General features: G+C 35.7%; 1 protein-coding gene across 50 annotated transcripts in view; it reads right to left on the bottom strand.

The window, feature by feature from the left end:
- Positions 1-17,304, bottom strand: part of CLASP2 (cytoplasmic linker associated protein 2) — a 146,440-nt gene that overhangs the window by 14,926 nt on the left and 114,210 nt on the right. For 25 of the 50 annotated variants that reach the window (XM_036332929.1, XM_036332912.1, XM_036332903.1 and 22 more), the window contains 8 exons: positions 16,030-16,193; positions 14,959-15,037; positions 14,776-14,826; positions 11,084-11,227; positions 9,945-10,088; positions 7,322-7,428; positions 5,709-5,862; positions 2,793-3,021 (listed from right to left, as the gene is read on the bottom strand). In XM_036332929.1, coding sequence (XP_036188822.1) covers positions 2,793-3,021; positions 5,709-5,862; positions 7,322-7,428; positions 9,945-10,088; positions 11,084-11,227; positions 14,776-14,826; positions 14,959-15,037; positions 16,030-16,193 — 1,072 coding nt within the window. The remainder of the gene's footprint in view (positions 1-2,792; positions 3,022-5,708; positions 5,863-7,321; positions 7,429-9,944; positions 10,089-11,083; positions 11,228-14,775; positions 14,827-14,958; positions 15,038-16,029; positions 16,194-17,304) is intronic. The other 25 variants (XM_036332891.1, XM_036332890.1, XM_036332901.1 and 22 more) reach the window with 2 other exon arrangements.

Raw genomic sequence — 17,304 nt, forward strand, 5'->3', positions numbered from 1 at the left:
AAAAAAAAAAAAGAATCACCTCTTAGTGTCATGGTGAGGACCTCAGCCTGGAATACAACTAATTCACTAAGGCTAATTTGCCTCATGTCCTCATGACAAATGCTGGCACAATTACAATTCTGATAATATTTTTGTTGCAGGACTCAAAAAATATAGAATATTCTTTTAACTTGGCAAACTCTGATATGAGTCTCGCCTGGATACAGTAACATGCTAAATAGAGGCAGTATTCTGAAATATTATAGTCCCTGGTAAACTTTACAAAGGCCATAATCAGACATGAACACTAGATGTCTTTTTTCTGACTTGTTAGTTTTGACAAATTCATCACTAATGTATCTGTCTGTAAATATGTACAGAGACATCTGAGTGAGACATACTTAGTCTCAGAATTTTAAAACAATTTCCTTTATGGAATTTCTGACTTGAACAAAATAATTATCTTCTCCCAAAAGTTTTAGGTTTTAAAATAAAAAAGAGAAGATATTTTTCATATTGGGGGTGGGGTATGGTGGCTGAAAGGAAAATCAAAACAGCAACAAAAGTCAATAAAATTTTTAAAAAAGGATACTATCAGCAATGCTCACAATAAAATAATGGCAAACAAGGCTTCTCCATCTCAAAATTAAAAGTAAAAATAGACAATGAAAATAACTGGTATATGAAGCTTGGAGCAACAACTATGTGGTTAACTGAGGGCTCATCTATCTTTAAAGAATGATTACATAACCAAAAATGGCTACCTATGTTTCAGCAGTCTATCAAGAAGTATTATGCAGTGAATAAATTATAATTATAATTATAGAATATAATAAATTATATTCTCAAGCTCAAAAACATTCTACCCTGTTTAGGTTTCAGTTATATAACTTCCAAAGATGCCTTCCTTTAACAAATGGAAAATATATAATACTTGGTAAAGGAGAACATTAGACAATAAGGGGGTGATCCTGCTATATTATCATAATTTTGACTTTGTGATATTTGTGCTATATTAATTCTCTTAACATGAGAAGTTAATAAAAATATGATTCTTCTATGTCATAAAATATATTTTTCCATTTATAAAAATTACAAATGACGAGCACTGGGGATGTGCCCGCAACCCAGGTACATGCCCTCGACCGGAATCGAACCCGGGACCCTCCAGTCCGCAGGCCGACGCTCTATCCACTGAGCCAAACCGGTTTCGGCAATTCTTTATTATTAAAAATAAAATATCTGCAGTGTTTTGTACTTTTTAATCAGTTTTTATACACTTTTCCCTGAACCTTACTGCATACTGTTATCAGAAGGGCAGGTGGTACAACATCTCCATCCTCTTTTAAAAGTGACAAGTGAGACTCAAGGAGGTCAACCAATTTTTCAAGCTTTGCAGCTTAGTAATGTTGAGCTTAGACTTAAGCCTACTGTAAGCATTAGAGCTTAGACCTATAGACCTAAAAGCTGACTCCAAATCTTTTTTTTTTTAATTTTGTTTTATTTCTTAAAGTATTACAAAGAGTATTACACGTCTCCTTTTTTCCCCCCCTTGACATTCCCCCAGCCTCCCCCACCCCCCAGTGTCTTGTGTCCATTGGTTATTCTTATATGCATGCATACAAGTCCTTCAGTTGATCTCCTACTCCCCCCAACCCTCCCCAGGCTTCCCACTGTAGTTTGACAGTCTGCTCAATGTTGCTCTGCCTCTATGTCCATTTTTGTTCATCAGTCTATAATGGTCCTTATTATCCATAAATGAGTGAGATCATGTATTTTTCTTGGCTTCCCAGGGGCTGTCTCAGCCTCACAGGGGCCGTCCCAGCCTTACCGGGGCCGTCTCAACCTCACCGGGGCCGTCTCAACCTGACTCCAAATCTTATTGGTAGCTTTTCCCATATTTGTTTCTTGGATATATCTTATTAAAGCATATGTTTATGGCTTCACACTTAATAGGCTATTGTTAAGAATGGGTATTCCGCCCAACCAGTTTGGCTCAGTGGATAGAGCATCGGTCTATTGACCAAAGGGTCCCGGATTCAATTCCAGTGAAGGGCACGTATCTTGGTTGCAGGCTCCTCCCCCAGTCTGGGCCCTGGTCGAGGCTTATGCAGGAGGCAACCAACCGCCATTGATGTTTCTTTTTATCTTTCCCTCTCTCTTCCACTCTCCCTAAAAATCAATGGAAAAACAACCTTGGGCGAGGATTAACAGCAAAGAAAAAAAAAAAAGAATGGGTATTCCTTCAGAGTTTTGTCATTCTGGTATAAAAATTAATGACTGAAATGGTGTCTAAAGATAAATTTACAAGCAACCATTGGTTTAAGTTATTTTTGGGAGGCCATTAAGGTTTTCTTCATTTCAAGGATGATCTTAGGATGATCACTGTTTCCAATTCTTGGGAAGATATCTATCAAACCATTAGAAATGAGCTCCTAGCCCAAACCGGTTTGGCTCAGTGGATAGAGCGTCGGCCTGCAGACTGAAGGGTCCCAGGTTTGATTCTGCTCAATGGCATGTACCTTGGTTGCGGGCACATCCCCAGTAGGGGGCGTACAGGAGGCAGTTGATCGATGTTTCTCTCTCATCAATGTTTCTAATTCTCTATCCCTGTCTCTCCCTTCCTCTCTGTAAAATATCAATAAAATATATTTTTAAAAAAGGAAAGAAATGAGCTCCTAGAAGATGGGAGAAAACTTGACCATTACAAAGATCCCTACTTCTTAGGATACCAAAAAAGAGCAGCTTTTGCTTCGTTGATGATCAAGCCTCCAAAACACAGGCAGTAACAGTATGACACAGAGCATACATACCATCAGGAAACTGGTCGGCATCATCATCAAACATAGCTTCCTTGAGAGCAGACTTGTTAAAGGGACTGATGCTGTCTGAATAGTTGTACGGATTATAATCTCGAGAGCGCGGAGAGGAGTGAGCAGGAATGGAATGGAGTAATGAGGCTTTATTGTCAAGGGCTGTTTGGCTCGAGTCAGTAGCATCACCTCCTGCTCTTGTGTCGGGCATCCCAGGACCACCACACATCTATTAACGGGAAGGGGAAGGCATAGTACATTAACTAATTTTCAAGTATCAATTCAAAATTCTAAGAAAAGTTTTCCCTACTGCTTAAAAGGTGATTTTTAAAAGGTAACAATAACCAGCTGAAAAAAATTTACATACTGGAAATCAACAAGAGTTAAAACTTACAATCAAAATGTCAAAGCTTATAGTAAAGATGTAAAGAAACCTGTTGTTTATTTACAACCTGCAGGTTGGATCCCTGGTCAGGGCACATATAAGAATCAACCAATGAGTGCATAAATAGGTGGAACAACAAATGGATGTTTCTCTCTCCTTTCTCTTCTCTCTAAAAAAATCAATCAAAAATAATTATAAAAAATAAAAAGAAACAGCAAGGAGGCCAGTGTGGTTGAAGAAAACTCAATAGGGAGGAAAGGAGGAGGAGATGAAGCCAGAGAGGCAACAAAGGAGAAAAGTGTATTGTGGAGACTTTGGCTTTTACTCTGAGACAGGGACCTTCGAGGTGAGTAGAGGAATAAGAATAGACTAGGAGGGCAAAGGCAAAATCAAGGAGGCCAGTTAGGTGCCTATTTTAATAATCCAGGTGAGAGAATTAATGATGATGATGGCTGGAACCAGAAAGGCAGTGGTGAGAAGTGGTTGGATTTCAGATATATTCTGAAGATACTAATACTAGTACAATGAACAGATACCCTGACAGACTGAGTATGAAGGACAAGAAAGAGAGAGGAGACAAGAACAACTGTCTTGTCAGTTGGCTGAGCAAGTAGTGTTGCTATCAACTAAGATAGGAAAGAGCAGTTCTAGAAGAAAAGATTAGGAGTTCAAACAGGCACTTGAGGTATGAATTTGGAGCTCAGGTCTGGGCTGGATGAAGTCATGTGACTTATTATACTCACAATAACTTCTAAGATGTACAGAAATACCCCTTCCTTCCTAATGAAGACACAGAGGCTTAGAAGTAATAATATGTCAGTTTGGTTCCCAGTCAGGGCACATGCCTGGGTTGCAAGCTCGACCCCCAGTAAGGAGGGGGGTAAGGAGGCAGCTGATCAATGATTCTCTCTCATCACTGATGTTTCTATCTCCCTCTTCCTCTCCCTTCTTCTCTGAAATCAATTATATATATATATATATATATATGTATATATATATATATATATATATATAAAATAATCAGACTAGCTAACAATTGCCAGGAAACAGGATTCAAACTCACTATGCCAGCTCCTTGCAATGTACCCTGTCTTTGGGGGAAGGGGAAGAGTCTCAATCAAGCAGTGATTCTTACTAACCTGTCCTTACTACCACTTGCAGCCTCTGGGATAAAGAACTTTAAATGTGAGTGGTTAGCTGGTTTTTAGCATCCAATTTACCAGGGCCATCTGCCAGAAAGGCACGGAGAGAAAAACAACAATAGGAAAGAAGCCAGGAAGGCAGAGGGGGGAGCCCTTTAGAAATGTGCTGAAGCACTACAAGGTTCTCCAATTTTGAAAACCCTGAGAAACCATAGATTCCTTAGGAAAGAGTGGGATGGCTTATTTTGAGGAAAGTTTAGCTGTCAGAGAAAAGCCTAAGGAATAAAAAATAATTGCTTTGTATAATGGCAGAAGCAACAAACTGTACAATAATGCAAATATCAGAAAGAGAGATCATAATACTCTTATTGGAAGCACACAAACAACTGATAATGCAAATCACTGTCACTACATTTAACAAGGAAAAAAAACCTAAGCGCCAAGTTTTGTTTTGCAAGATCCAGGTGATCTGGTCCAGGTGCCATTCCTCGCCTCTTTCTTTCTTTGTTTCTTTCTAAATACATTTTAATTGATTTCAGAGGGAAAAGGAGGTAGTAACATCAGTGATGAGAGAGAATCACTTATCAGCTGCCTCCTACACACCCCCACTGGAGATTGAGCCTGCAACCCAGGCATGTACCCTTGACCGAAATAGAACCTGGGACCCTTCAGTCTGCAGGCCAACACTCTAGCCACTGAGCCAAACTGGCTAGGGCTCCTCATCTCTTTCATAATGCTCCAACTACACTGGCTTTCACCCTGGCCGACAACTATGGATAGGGTGTTCTCATCTAGTTGTCTTTACAGCACTTGCTATTTCTTTTAAGGAATTCTCCTCTCCTTAATTTAGGTCTCAGTGCAAATGTCACCATTCTGATTGGAGACTTCCTGACCACTTAATCTAAAATAGATTCACTTTACATTTTAACTTAAAACTCCACAGTACTCAGTTCTATCTGAAAATCTACAAGGAACTTGAGGACATAACTCTGCCTTCTAAATATAAAACCCAGAACAACGGTATATACACAGTATTTGTGTGAACCCTGGAAAATTATGTTTGAAAATGATAGAAAGCAAAGTTAAAAATAACAACCACCCAGCCCTAGCTGGTTTGTCTCAGTGGATACAGCATCTGAAGGGTCCTGGGTTCTATTCTGGTCAAGGGCACATGCCAGGGTTGTGGGCTCGATCCCCAGTAGGGGATGTGCCAGAGGTGCCAATCAATGATTCTCTCACATCACTGATGTTTCTATCTGTCTCTCCCTCTCCCTTCCTCTCTTAAATCAATAAAAATATTTAAAAACAAAAATAAACAAAAAAACAACAACCCAAACCAAAAAACTCTTAATGAAAAAGTCTGTAATGTCAGAATATTCAAATACTCACTGAATCTCCGTCATCTTTTTTAGAATCCCTTTTCAATGGCTCATTCATATCTTCTTGACTACGGAAGCTGAAATTCTGAATTGCTTCAGTGACACCTCTAAGAGAGCTATAAATGTCTTCAGAGTTCATATTTTCTGTGTCATAATCAAACGCACTATAAAAAAGACATCAACTAATTTTCATTTATGTGCAGTTTTAAAATACTAACACATTCGAGGAAATTATGAACGAGATTTATAAAGATGGGATTAGAGAATGTGTATTCCCCAAAGCAAAACAAAACCCAACAGCTATAGATGGTTAAAGTACATGTCCCCTTGCCCACCCATTAAGGACAGCTTACAATGACTCTAACCATGTCACAAATGGTTTGTCTTTTCACCTTTAAAGATGTTCTGATTAATCAGGGGTCAGCAAGCTATGCCCCTGAAATCTAATAATTTTTTTTACATTTTCAAATAGTTGAGAAAAAAAATCAAACTAATTCATTACACATGAAAATTATATAAAATTAAAATTTTAGGGTGCATAAATAAAATGGTATTAGCACATAGCAATCCTAATTTATTTGGGTATTGTCTATCGCTATTTTCACCCTATAACATCAGAGTTAAGTAGAAGTGACAAAGACTGCATGGCCAGAAAGCCTAAAATATTTACCATATGGCCCTTTGCAAAAGGTTTGCTAACTCCTGTGATTAACTCACTAGCAACAGAGATAAATGTATTTACACAATTTTGTAAGAAGGCAGAGAATTTTTAACATTGAACATATTATTGACATGAATTCTATAATCACATTCTAAAATTCAATTGAAGCTGGAATGTAGCTACTAAAATTGTTACATAACAGGAATAGGCTACACGAAAAGTGTGCAACATATTTTTCTTCCTTATGCTGATGAAGTAGCCTATAACTGCAATGAATATGATGAAGCATACTATGGTATGTATGGCTAATAACAAAAAATCCAGCTCATAACTACAAATGGACTACTATGCAAACTACTTTTTAAAAGGACAGGAAAAAGGAAAAACTATTAATTTTTTAATGAGTCAGAATGTCATCTGAAATATAGCCCAAGCTTGAATTGCACAAGTGTGTGAAAATTATATGTTATATTTTATATTAAGGACCAATCTCAGTTACATTTTCCCCTAATTAGTATTACATAATGTTATCCCTTCTCTATTTTTGTTTTTGTCTATAATCTTTATTTTTTCCACTTTTAGAAGTGGTTTGCTAATATTAGATCTAAATATCCATCATTATAACTTGCCCTCACTATTTTTACTTAGTACAACTAAAAGACAATTTGCAATTTATTGAATTTGTACAGCATATTTGAGAAACTAACTATGCTATTCAATGTAACAAGCTGTAATTTACAAAAGCTATGTCACTAAGTTTTCTTTTGACTTATTAAAAAAATTCTGTATCATATACATTATTATTTAAATGATTACTTTTGGAATAAGCGTTATACTTTTGAATCTACTAAGTTTCTATTTGCCTAAAACCTTTCAAGTCAAGTGGAATTATATTAATGTCTATTTTTCAATAATGGGAACCTGCAATAACAAACTATGATGGAAAATTATCCCTTTATTACCTTGGAGATAAAGTATTCTGTGATGTATTGGTAGGAGAAGTAAGAGGACTGGACCAGTTGGCTGGTGAACGTGGTGTTGGTCTTGTCAAAGGACTCCCCATGGAACTCTGATGGAGGGAGTCAAATAAATATTAATGTAGGATAATTGTGTTAAGTTCAACTAAAAGGCTCTTAAGAAAGGCATACGATCAAGAAGTTGAACAATAATGAAAGCCTATTTATAGATCTACCATTTAAATATTCATGTACTTATCTCTGATTTCTGTAGAAAAAAACATTCTCCCCATTTAGAAGTCTAACTCTTTAGTCTTTTATTGTTCTCTTCACCCACTTCTGACTTTCCATTATTACCAATATCTTTTCATCAAAGATTCAACACAATCCCAAATTAAGAATTTGAAATTAGTTTCCTGTTTTGAGCCAATTTCCTTTTGCTTTTTGTTAATCCTCACCTGAAAATATTTTTTCCATTGATTTTTAAAAAGAATGGGAGAGAGAGAGTGGGAGGAGAGGGAGAGGGGGGAAGAGAGAAACAGCAATGTGAGAGAGACACATCAATTGGTTGCCTCCCACATATGCCCAGACTGGGCAAGGATTGAACCTGCAACCCAGGTACATGCCCTTGACCAGGAATTGAACCCATAACCCTTTGGAGTGTGGGCCAACGCTCTCAACACTGCACAACAGCAGCCAGGGCTCAAATTTTATTCTTCCCTGAGTTTGTTTTACAAATGATTTTCACAAGTCACCAAAGGCATAAAAATCTGATCATACTATAAATTTGCCTATCTCTTATAATGTGTAACAAAATAATCCATTCTCCTTTTAAAAAGATAACTTACTTTGGTCCCAGGAAATTATTCTCAGATTGTTTTTAACATTCACACTTTACTTTAAGCTTGCCATAAGTGAATCTATTCTCTCCTTTATCCAGGTCTGTCTTTTAAAAAAAGTTCAATTTTTTAGGCATATTACATAAATGATCCTATACCATTTAGATATATATAACTGCAATGTTTCATTTACTCAAACTTTATTTCCCTCAAATAAAATCCAATATATCTAGCACCTTTGGACTGACAAGCCTGTAATTATTAAATATGAACACATCTTTAAAAATATATATATATTTTTTATTGACTTCAGAGAGAAGGGGAGAGGAAGAGAAAGGTAGAAACATCAATAATGAGAGAATCATTGATTGGCTGCCTCCTGCACGCCCCACACTGGGGATCGAGCCTGCAACATGGGCATGTGCCCTGAATAGAACCATGACCTCCTGGTTCATAGATTGACACTCAACCACTGAACCACACCAGCCAGGCAGAACACATCTTTTTAAGCACTACCCTCTTTGGATTTATACATTAATTCTGGAATAAGTTATCCCTCTAATCCTCAAATAAGAATTGGTTCATCTAAATAGCATGTTCTAATTTAATGGCATGCAAAATCAATGCCTTCATCTAAGTTCTTCTTTTTTTTTTTTTTTTTTTAATATATCTTTATTGATTTCAGAGAGGAAGGGAGAGGGAAAGAGAGATAGAAACATCAATGATGAGAATCATTGATTGGCTGCCTCCTGCATGTCCCCTACTGGGGATCAAGCCCACAACCTAGGCATGTGCCCTTGACCAGAATCGAACCTGGGACCCTTCAGTCCACAGGCTGATGCTCTATCCACTGAGCCAAACCTGCTAGGGCAGCCTTCATCTAAGTAATTGCTCACATTTCTTTCCTTATTCATATTCTGGTCACCATTCACCACCCTAATCTATACCAAATTATAATATAAACATGACAGGCCTAGGGATTCTATTCTTTCTGGGGCAACAGTTAATTAGGTTCAAGAAATGCTGTCTAATGTAGATGCAAACATTACATACTAGGGTCAAAAGTTTACTTCACATAAAAAAAAGGCAATAATTGTTAAACCAACCATCATATTATACTAGAAGCCCGGTGCACGAATTCATGCACCAGTGGGGTCCCTGGGACTGGCCTGTGGGATTGGGCCGAAACCGGCTCTCCGATATCCCCTAAGAGGTCCCGGATTGTGAGAGGGCGCAGGCGAGGCCAAGGGACCCCATCAGCGCACAATCAGGGCCAGGGAGGGATGTGGGAGGTTGGCCAGCTGGGGAGGGAACGTGGGAGGGCTCTAGGGCGTGTCCAGCCAGCCTTGTTCAGTCCCGACCAGCTGGACCCCAGCAGCAAGCTAACCTACTGGTCAGAGTGTCTGCCCCCTGGTGATCAGTGCACGTCATAGCAACTGGTCGACTGGTTGACTGTCTGCCCTCTGGTGGTCAGTGCACATCACAGCGAGCGGTTGAGCGGCCTTAGCATATCATTAGCATATTACGCTTTGATTGGTTGAACAGCCAACTGGACAACCAGACACTTAGCATATCAGGCTTATATTATCTATAATAATAAAAGGGTAATATGCTAATTAGACCAGACATCTTCTGGACGTCATTCCTGATGAAGCTGGGGCTGGGCGGGGGGAAGCTAGCCTGGATGCTGGGTGCCTGCCGGCAGCCAGGGGAAGGCCTACTCTTGCACGAATTTTCATGCATTGGGCCTCTAATATAGGATAATAGCCAAGAAAATAAATTAAAATTACCTGGGTTCCATTGCCAGTGTTTCGAAGGTGATTATGAAGAAGCTTGGTAGCACCATCCTGAAAAGTTTTTGGTAAAGCTCCTAATAACATTGTAAACTCTGGGGTATTGAGTTCAAAGAGGGAAATCAGCACTGAGTGCGCTGCCTAGAAAACAAAGACACACAGAGGTAGATGAATATATTTTGGTTACTCAAAGGAGACCATTTTCTTGACTCAATATTTCTGTTCACTAACACAAGGCTATCTTTCCCAGAAAAACAGATGTTCTTATACACTTTAAAATTTATTATAAATTTTTAACCTATTTATTTCAGCATATGAAAAATATTAGTGATAGACATGTGGCAGGGATGTTGAAAATACTAACAGATACTTAAAAAAACATTAGAGCCTTGACTGGTAGCTCAGTTGGTTGGAGCATCATCTAGTACACCAACAAGGTTGCAGGTTGGGTTCAATTCACGGTCAGGGTATGTAAAGGAGGTAACCGATCGATGTCTGTCTGTCTGTCTCTCCCTTCCCACCTTCCCTCTTTCTCTCTAAAATCAGTAACAAAAAAACATATCCTCAAGTGAAGATAAAAAGAACTCAGAAAGATCTGATGGTATAGGAGTGAATACTTCCAAAGTTAAAATTAAGTCTTTTCCTTTGGTGACCAACAATTTATTCATAACTATTCTGAAGGTTATGGGGAAAGATCTAGGAAAGAGAATAATATGGGAAAATTTAACAAGGTAGAGAGACAGATACATGACTAAATTCATCAAAAGATCAATAGGTAATGCCTAAAATTAATAAGTCAAGAACAGTGTAAGCTCTTATTTGAAATAAATAGGAAAATAGATACAAGGGAAAAGATTTGAAATATTTTGAATGGTTAAAAGATTAGAGGTCAGAGAATTATGGCAAGAATAGTTTTTTATTCTAAGTTTGAACATTATGCTCATATTAAATGGGTAAAACTTAGAACAATTTAAAACAGAACAACAGAAGATTTTTTTTTAAAAAAGGTCTTGATATTCCCAGGTAAATAACTCAATGCTAACTGGTAATGACCTGAAAATATTAGTTTCCTTCACTGGCAAACCAAAATGACGTGCTTTTCTAATTTATCTTCTAAAACTTATATTAAAACATACCTTCCGAACTTCAGAACTTTTGGGTTCTGTTGTCCAAGTGATAAACCGAGAGACTGCCAAGCGAGTTTCACTGGAATTTACAAAATCCCCTGGATCCATCTGTTTGGCTAGAGTTTCTATATATTTAAGGATAGCAACCTTCACCTGCAGAAGTAAGCACAACGAGAGGACAATCAGATGGTCACTGAGGGACACTGAGGACACTTCAAAAACAATTACGTGATTATTTTTTGACAAATACAAAATGAAAAAAAAGCAACCAACAAAGAATTAAACCACCACCTACCTACCTGAGGTCCAAGTATATGACAATGTGGATTTTTGTTTTTCACACATAGCAGTACTTTTAAGTCCCAGACGTTTCACTGCCCGGTTTGATCAACTGCTGAAGACTCTCTTGATAGAATTATACACCTCTCCTTCAGTCTGCCTTCGGAGCTTATAGCTGACACTTGTCTAGACTCCCTAAGAGCCAGTCTTTATCAACTGAGTATAATTTGGCTTTTGGGAAAATGAACCAAAGTATTTTGAAAATAAGGCATTACAAATCAAGTGAGTAATTAAGGTGGGAAATATAGGGTTTTTGTCAAATAAGACCCACACAATGAGACCTGGTTCTTTAATAGGTTCATCAAGTGCTAGAACTACCTTCCAACAGAAGTGTCACAGAAAATTTTATACTAGTTAAAATGGAGAAAAGACAACACTTATGTGTACAAGAGTTATATGTAGGTTTAAAAAGTCTTTCATTCTCCCAGGAATGATGTGTGGCTACCTGGTGGGATGCAGGTACACAACTTCTTCCTTAGAATTAGCTTTTTTTTATCCTTATAAAAAGCCACGCTTAACTTATCTCCCTTCTCTCAGGTATGTTGGGGAAGAAACAGAGGTTGAGAACCCCTATTTTTAAAGCCATATCTTCAAACATTCCAGGATTTATAAATAAGGGCTATCTAAGACTATTAGTACAGTACTAGTACACTTTAGAAATGACACCTGGCAGAGTGCATAGTCCTTAGATACATAAGGTTCCAAACACATAATAAATACTTCTTTCTTGACTTAGAAAAAGGAAGGTTTAAATGTTTGATTAAGAGAGCAACTTTGAAAACATTGCCGAAGATTAAGGTAATCCATTTTTCTATGCACTTTCTACCCTTATTGTTGATATTAATGTGTAATTTTTCTCAGTCAGTCCAAATAAGGTCTCTGGAAAGTACCATGCTAACATACAAAAAGTAAAATATTAAAATAAGGTTCTGCTGCTTGTGTATTTTCCCTTTTCTGCTTCCAGTAAGACAATCAAACAAAACAGAAGGGATCAAATTATATTATTTCATTTCCAAATGAATGAATTTAAGAATTACAACTTCATGACATGAATTTGGAAAAAAACACACCAAGAGTTAAGTTATCAGCCATCCTGGGTAAAGTGTACAATGGAGAAGAACAGAGACTATGGTTAATTGTGCAGTTGGCAGGCCCCACTCAATACAGCAGAACATAATGTTCTGTATTCTTGAGGCCATGTTACCTTCTATCAATGCTAATATCTGAAAGGTGCTATAGTAAATTAAAAAAATGAACATCAGTGTATTTTGTTTTCAATTTTCTGTCATTAATAATTGAACAATGAGATTCAATTAGTGCAGTGCCTTAGCAATTTATAGAGGTATGCAAAGTTTTAAAAGGGCTTCACAGAATAGGTGTGTTTATTATATCAACAGGCAAAATAACCACAATACACATATAATCATTTGAAAGTTTACATTTTAGTAGAATATTTCTCGAGGTCATATACATAATCTGTAACTTTAATAACACAAACATGCATTCTTCTTAAGCAGAGGAAAAATAATCTAGTTGCTATATTAGGTGTGTATAATTTTCAACATGTTTGTGTAACCCAGAAAAAGAGGTCATCAAATTACATTTATTTTTTAAAATATTACTTACTTAAAATCACTCTGAATTGCCATTTCTCCCTATTCTATTACTTCCTTTCTGATATTTAACCACAGCATACTGTGAGAGACATAAAATTTTATACAAACATCCATCTTTTATCTGAAAGATTCATAATTTTTCAAAAGAATTTTTACAAATCTCATATTTTTCATTTGTATTTTTCTATAAACTATTAAGTTTTTTATTCTTAATCCTGTCACCCATCTGAACATTACTTCTATTTTTGGTGTAAGGTATGGATGGCTCCATATAACTTCCTCTTGCTATCCTAAAACATCAATTTAGGAGCTGAAGAGTGATTTTTCCCTATAGCTTTGCATATGTGTATATGTGTAATATAAAATAAATAATAAAAAAGCCATATAAACTGTTTGTGATTCCAGTCTCCAGTATAATGTTTCCCAATAGGAAAGCTAATTTTAAGTTGTCTCTTTCCTTTCTCTCTTCCCTTTGTGTCTTTCTCCTCAGTCCTCAGAAACTTTATTCTCTCCCTCAACTCACCTACCACCCTTCTTTCTTTTTTCCCCCTCTTTTTCTTCTCTCTCTTTTTTTATCACCCTTACTTCTTAAGCTAATGGTTTAGACCTCCATTTCCACAGGCCCATGAAGCATTTCTACATACCTTTTTAACACCTGGATATCTACCACCCATACCTAAATCATAACCCTTATTACAATTTACAGTTTATCAGTTATTATAGATAATAATGATAAAAAATTGTAAGTTCTATATTCCATTATAAATTTAAAATGTCTAGCATAATGCCTTGGACAAAGAATGAGTTCTAAAAATATTTATCAACAATATAAAGTAAATTATTCTCTTCTGCAGGTCACTTTTCAAAATTAAAACAGATGGAATCCCCTTCACAAAGCAGCTCTGAGAAAATAACATTATGTTGAGCGAAAGTCAACCCTGGTAAGAAACACAATTGTGATTTTAAGACAAAATCATATTTAGAAACTTAAAGGAAATTTAGTCCTGGGCAGTAATGCTTGTGGAAATATATTTCGTGCAGAACAGAGCAGAAAAATATAAGGATTGTCAATGCGTATATGCTTGTTATTTCCCTGACTTTACTCTCATTTAATAATACTCATTACAAAACATCTTACTAAAGAATTCAGGAGTTCTTTGTTTAAATTATTTTTTATTTTAAATTTAATACTTAGTTTTATAACAAATTGGAATCCACCTAGTTTTCACATAAAATAACTGGAAAATGTGTGCTAACAACAATTGAGAAAGTTAATCCTGATTTTAAATATTAGGCACACATTAGGAGTATCACATTTGAAAAAGCAAAAAATGTTACTATTTCAGTTAAAGAGAACAGCCCTGAGATTAAACTTAAAAATTTTTGTTTACTAAAATAAACATAGGTAAAAGTGACCTTTCACCCAAAACACCTATTCAGACTCTAAATTTAAAAATGTATTGGGAAATCACAAACATAAAATTAGATAAGACTTTATAGAGCGAGTTTGCATCATGAGCCCAGGGTTAGATGGCCATACTTGTGTTGCTTTCTAAATGTGTACCCCCAGTAAGCTTTTCCAAAGAATAGCCTGGCATTTGAATAACATTTGAAATTAAATTATGTGCATGCTTACAGGCTTACAAAGGTTAGTAGTTGAACACAGATGCATACAAACACTATCTGAAACACTGCAGAATTTGGAAAGAGAGTTAAGAAAAGAAATAATGCAAAAACAAAAAAAACCTTAGAGCTCCAAAAAGAGTGAAGCTGGTCCCGAAGCGCTGGCTTGACTGTCTGAAAGTTTATAAAAACAAAATCCACTGATTGAAAAGCTTCTCACATGACACAAATACACACATCAACAGAACTTTATTAATAAAACATTTCAACTCCTTACAATATCTTCAAAAGACGTTAAATTTTTACCTTCAAGCTTGGTGTTTGAGTCTGATCAACTGTAAATCTCATTAGAATATTAAACTGAAGATCATTTGGAAAAGATTCTCTAAAAAAAAGGGAAAAAAGCAGAACAAAATAAAAATTAAGTCAGCAAGCATTTAGCAAATTTGACAGCAAATTATGGTTAAACCAAAATATCATGTCATTCAAAAAGCATGCATGAAGTAGTAAGTATCTGTATACAATAGAAGTTATTCCCTGAAAAAAATCTCAACATTTGAATTTATATTCTCTAGGGGGTTTAATAGCAACACTATGTAAGTAACGGTCTATCTTGCCTCAAATATAGATTTAATTTAAAACCTATTCAGAAAAAGTTCAACATTATCAGAGATGTTTCCCCACACCTAATATCTGAATTCTAGATTCACCTTAAATCAGTGGTTCTCAACCTTCTGGCCCTTTAAATACAGTTCCTTATGTTGTAACCCAACCATAAAATTATTTTCGTTGCTACTTCATAACTGTAATGTTGCTACTGTTATGAATTGTAATGTAAATATCTGATATGCAGGATGGTCTTAGGCGACCCCTGTGAAAGGGTCATTCGACCGCCAAAGGGGTCGCAACCCACAGGTTGAGAATCGCTGCCTTAAATCAATAAATGAATAGAATATTTGAAATAAGTCACTTCAACAATCTACACAAGAAAGTAAAAATGTAGCATTGGTTCAAAATCTTCTGAAAAAAGATTCTGAATATTTTAATGCATAATAAAACATTCTTTTTAAACTTAGAAAATAATTTATTTCTACATTAAATTGAATAAAATCTTCAACTCAAGTTAGCAGATATATCTTAATTACAACAAAATAGTACCTTAAATACTGAACAAATGTTAACAAAATTTTTATAAAAGCAGTGTTTAAGGACCAATGCTGCAGGAAATATACACGAGTGGGCCTCACTAACAATTTTAAAATGGAGCCTATGCAGTTTAAATGGTTTGAAAAGACTTACATATCTGAACTTTTAACACAGGAACTAAACAGTCCAATTATTATCAGGTAAACTTGAAATATATAAAGAAAATATTACCTTGTAATATCAAGGGCTTTCTGAACTTTTGCCTGAACAGACCCAAGCAAATCAGCACCCATTTTTTTTAGTAGTTGCGTCAGCAATACAAATAACCAATCTTGAAGATCATCTTTGTGGACTTGTATGAAGTCCACTAGAGTCTCCAAAAACATGCTGAATACCTACAGTTGATAAACAGGGGAGGAGGGAGAAAAAGGAGGAAATATTGACCTTTATGATCAACTCAAACTGAAATAGAAAGGAATAAAGGAATCAGAGGCACAGCGATTGGCAGCCAAGCAGAAAAATAATCTCTCTTGCTTTTCATTGGACTCTGTGATACAAGAGTACATCTGAAATGTTATCCAACTTCTGCTGAAGTTCGACAATTAGCTACTCCATGCAGCATCACTTGTAAAGAAACTTTGGCCATAATGACTGGCACACCTATAGCTTAGACTTGTTAAACTGAAATTCATTTCATCTGAAATTTAGGGCAAGAAACTACCTATAGTTTCACTGGCCCTAAATTCTTATGAAGAGTGGCACTGAGTCATCAGAAGATGACTATGCTGACAGCTACCTTAAAGCATCCAGTCATTCTGACATAATGGGCTAATTAAAGGCTCTTTAGATTTCTCAAAAAGTCAGTTGTCACAGATTTTTTGTTTTGTTATAAAATATATTACTTACTAAAACTGCCCCAAAAGTAATTTTAAATGATTTGGGATAACTATAACTAAAATATGTAAATTCAGAATACAAACTTACATTTAAATTGTAATGATTTTTAAAAAGTCCTAGTCTCCATTTCTATTGATTGGTTTATACCTGGTTCTAATATTAACACAATAGTTTAAAAAATTTTGTAAGATGAAAAATATTGTAAGGGAAGAAATGCTAGTATTCATAAGTGATGTATGTCATTAAAATACTTATGAAAAGTGACTTACTTAATGTGTATTATATCTCTTTACAAGAAATTCCACAGCATACTGGAAAATTTGTTTCTAGGTAAATAGGAAAAAAACTCTTAAGACAATGTCAGGCATGTTGTATTGAGACAATTTATAATCACAAGTTATAAAAACTATGGTTTAAAAAAGTTAATCTGAAAGTAACTATTTTAATTTGAAAATTAAAAATTTTGTTCTCAATACATACTTTCTTTCTTGAATTTCCTTTATATAATTATATATAAACTCCCATTTTTCCTGTTAGAAATGAAGGATTTTTTTCTATCAAAATTTTAACTAAGCTTTAACATTGTATGAATTAGAAAATACACACTTT

This window comes from Myotis myotis, unplaced genomic scaffold, assembly GCF_014108235.1.
Source record: "Myotis myotis isolate mMyoMyo1 unplaced genomic scaffold, mMyoMyo1.p scaffold_m19_p_13, whole genome shotgun sequence".
In the NCBI taxonomy this organism is placed as follows: Eukaryota; Metazoa; Chordata; class Mammalia; order Chiroptera; family Vespertilionidae; genus Myotis; species Myotis myotis.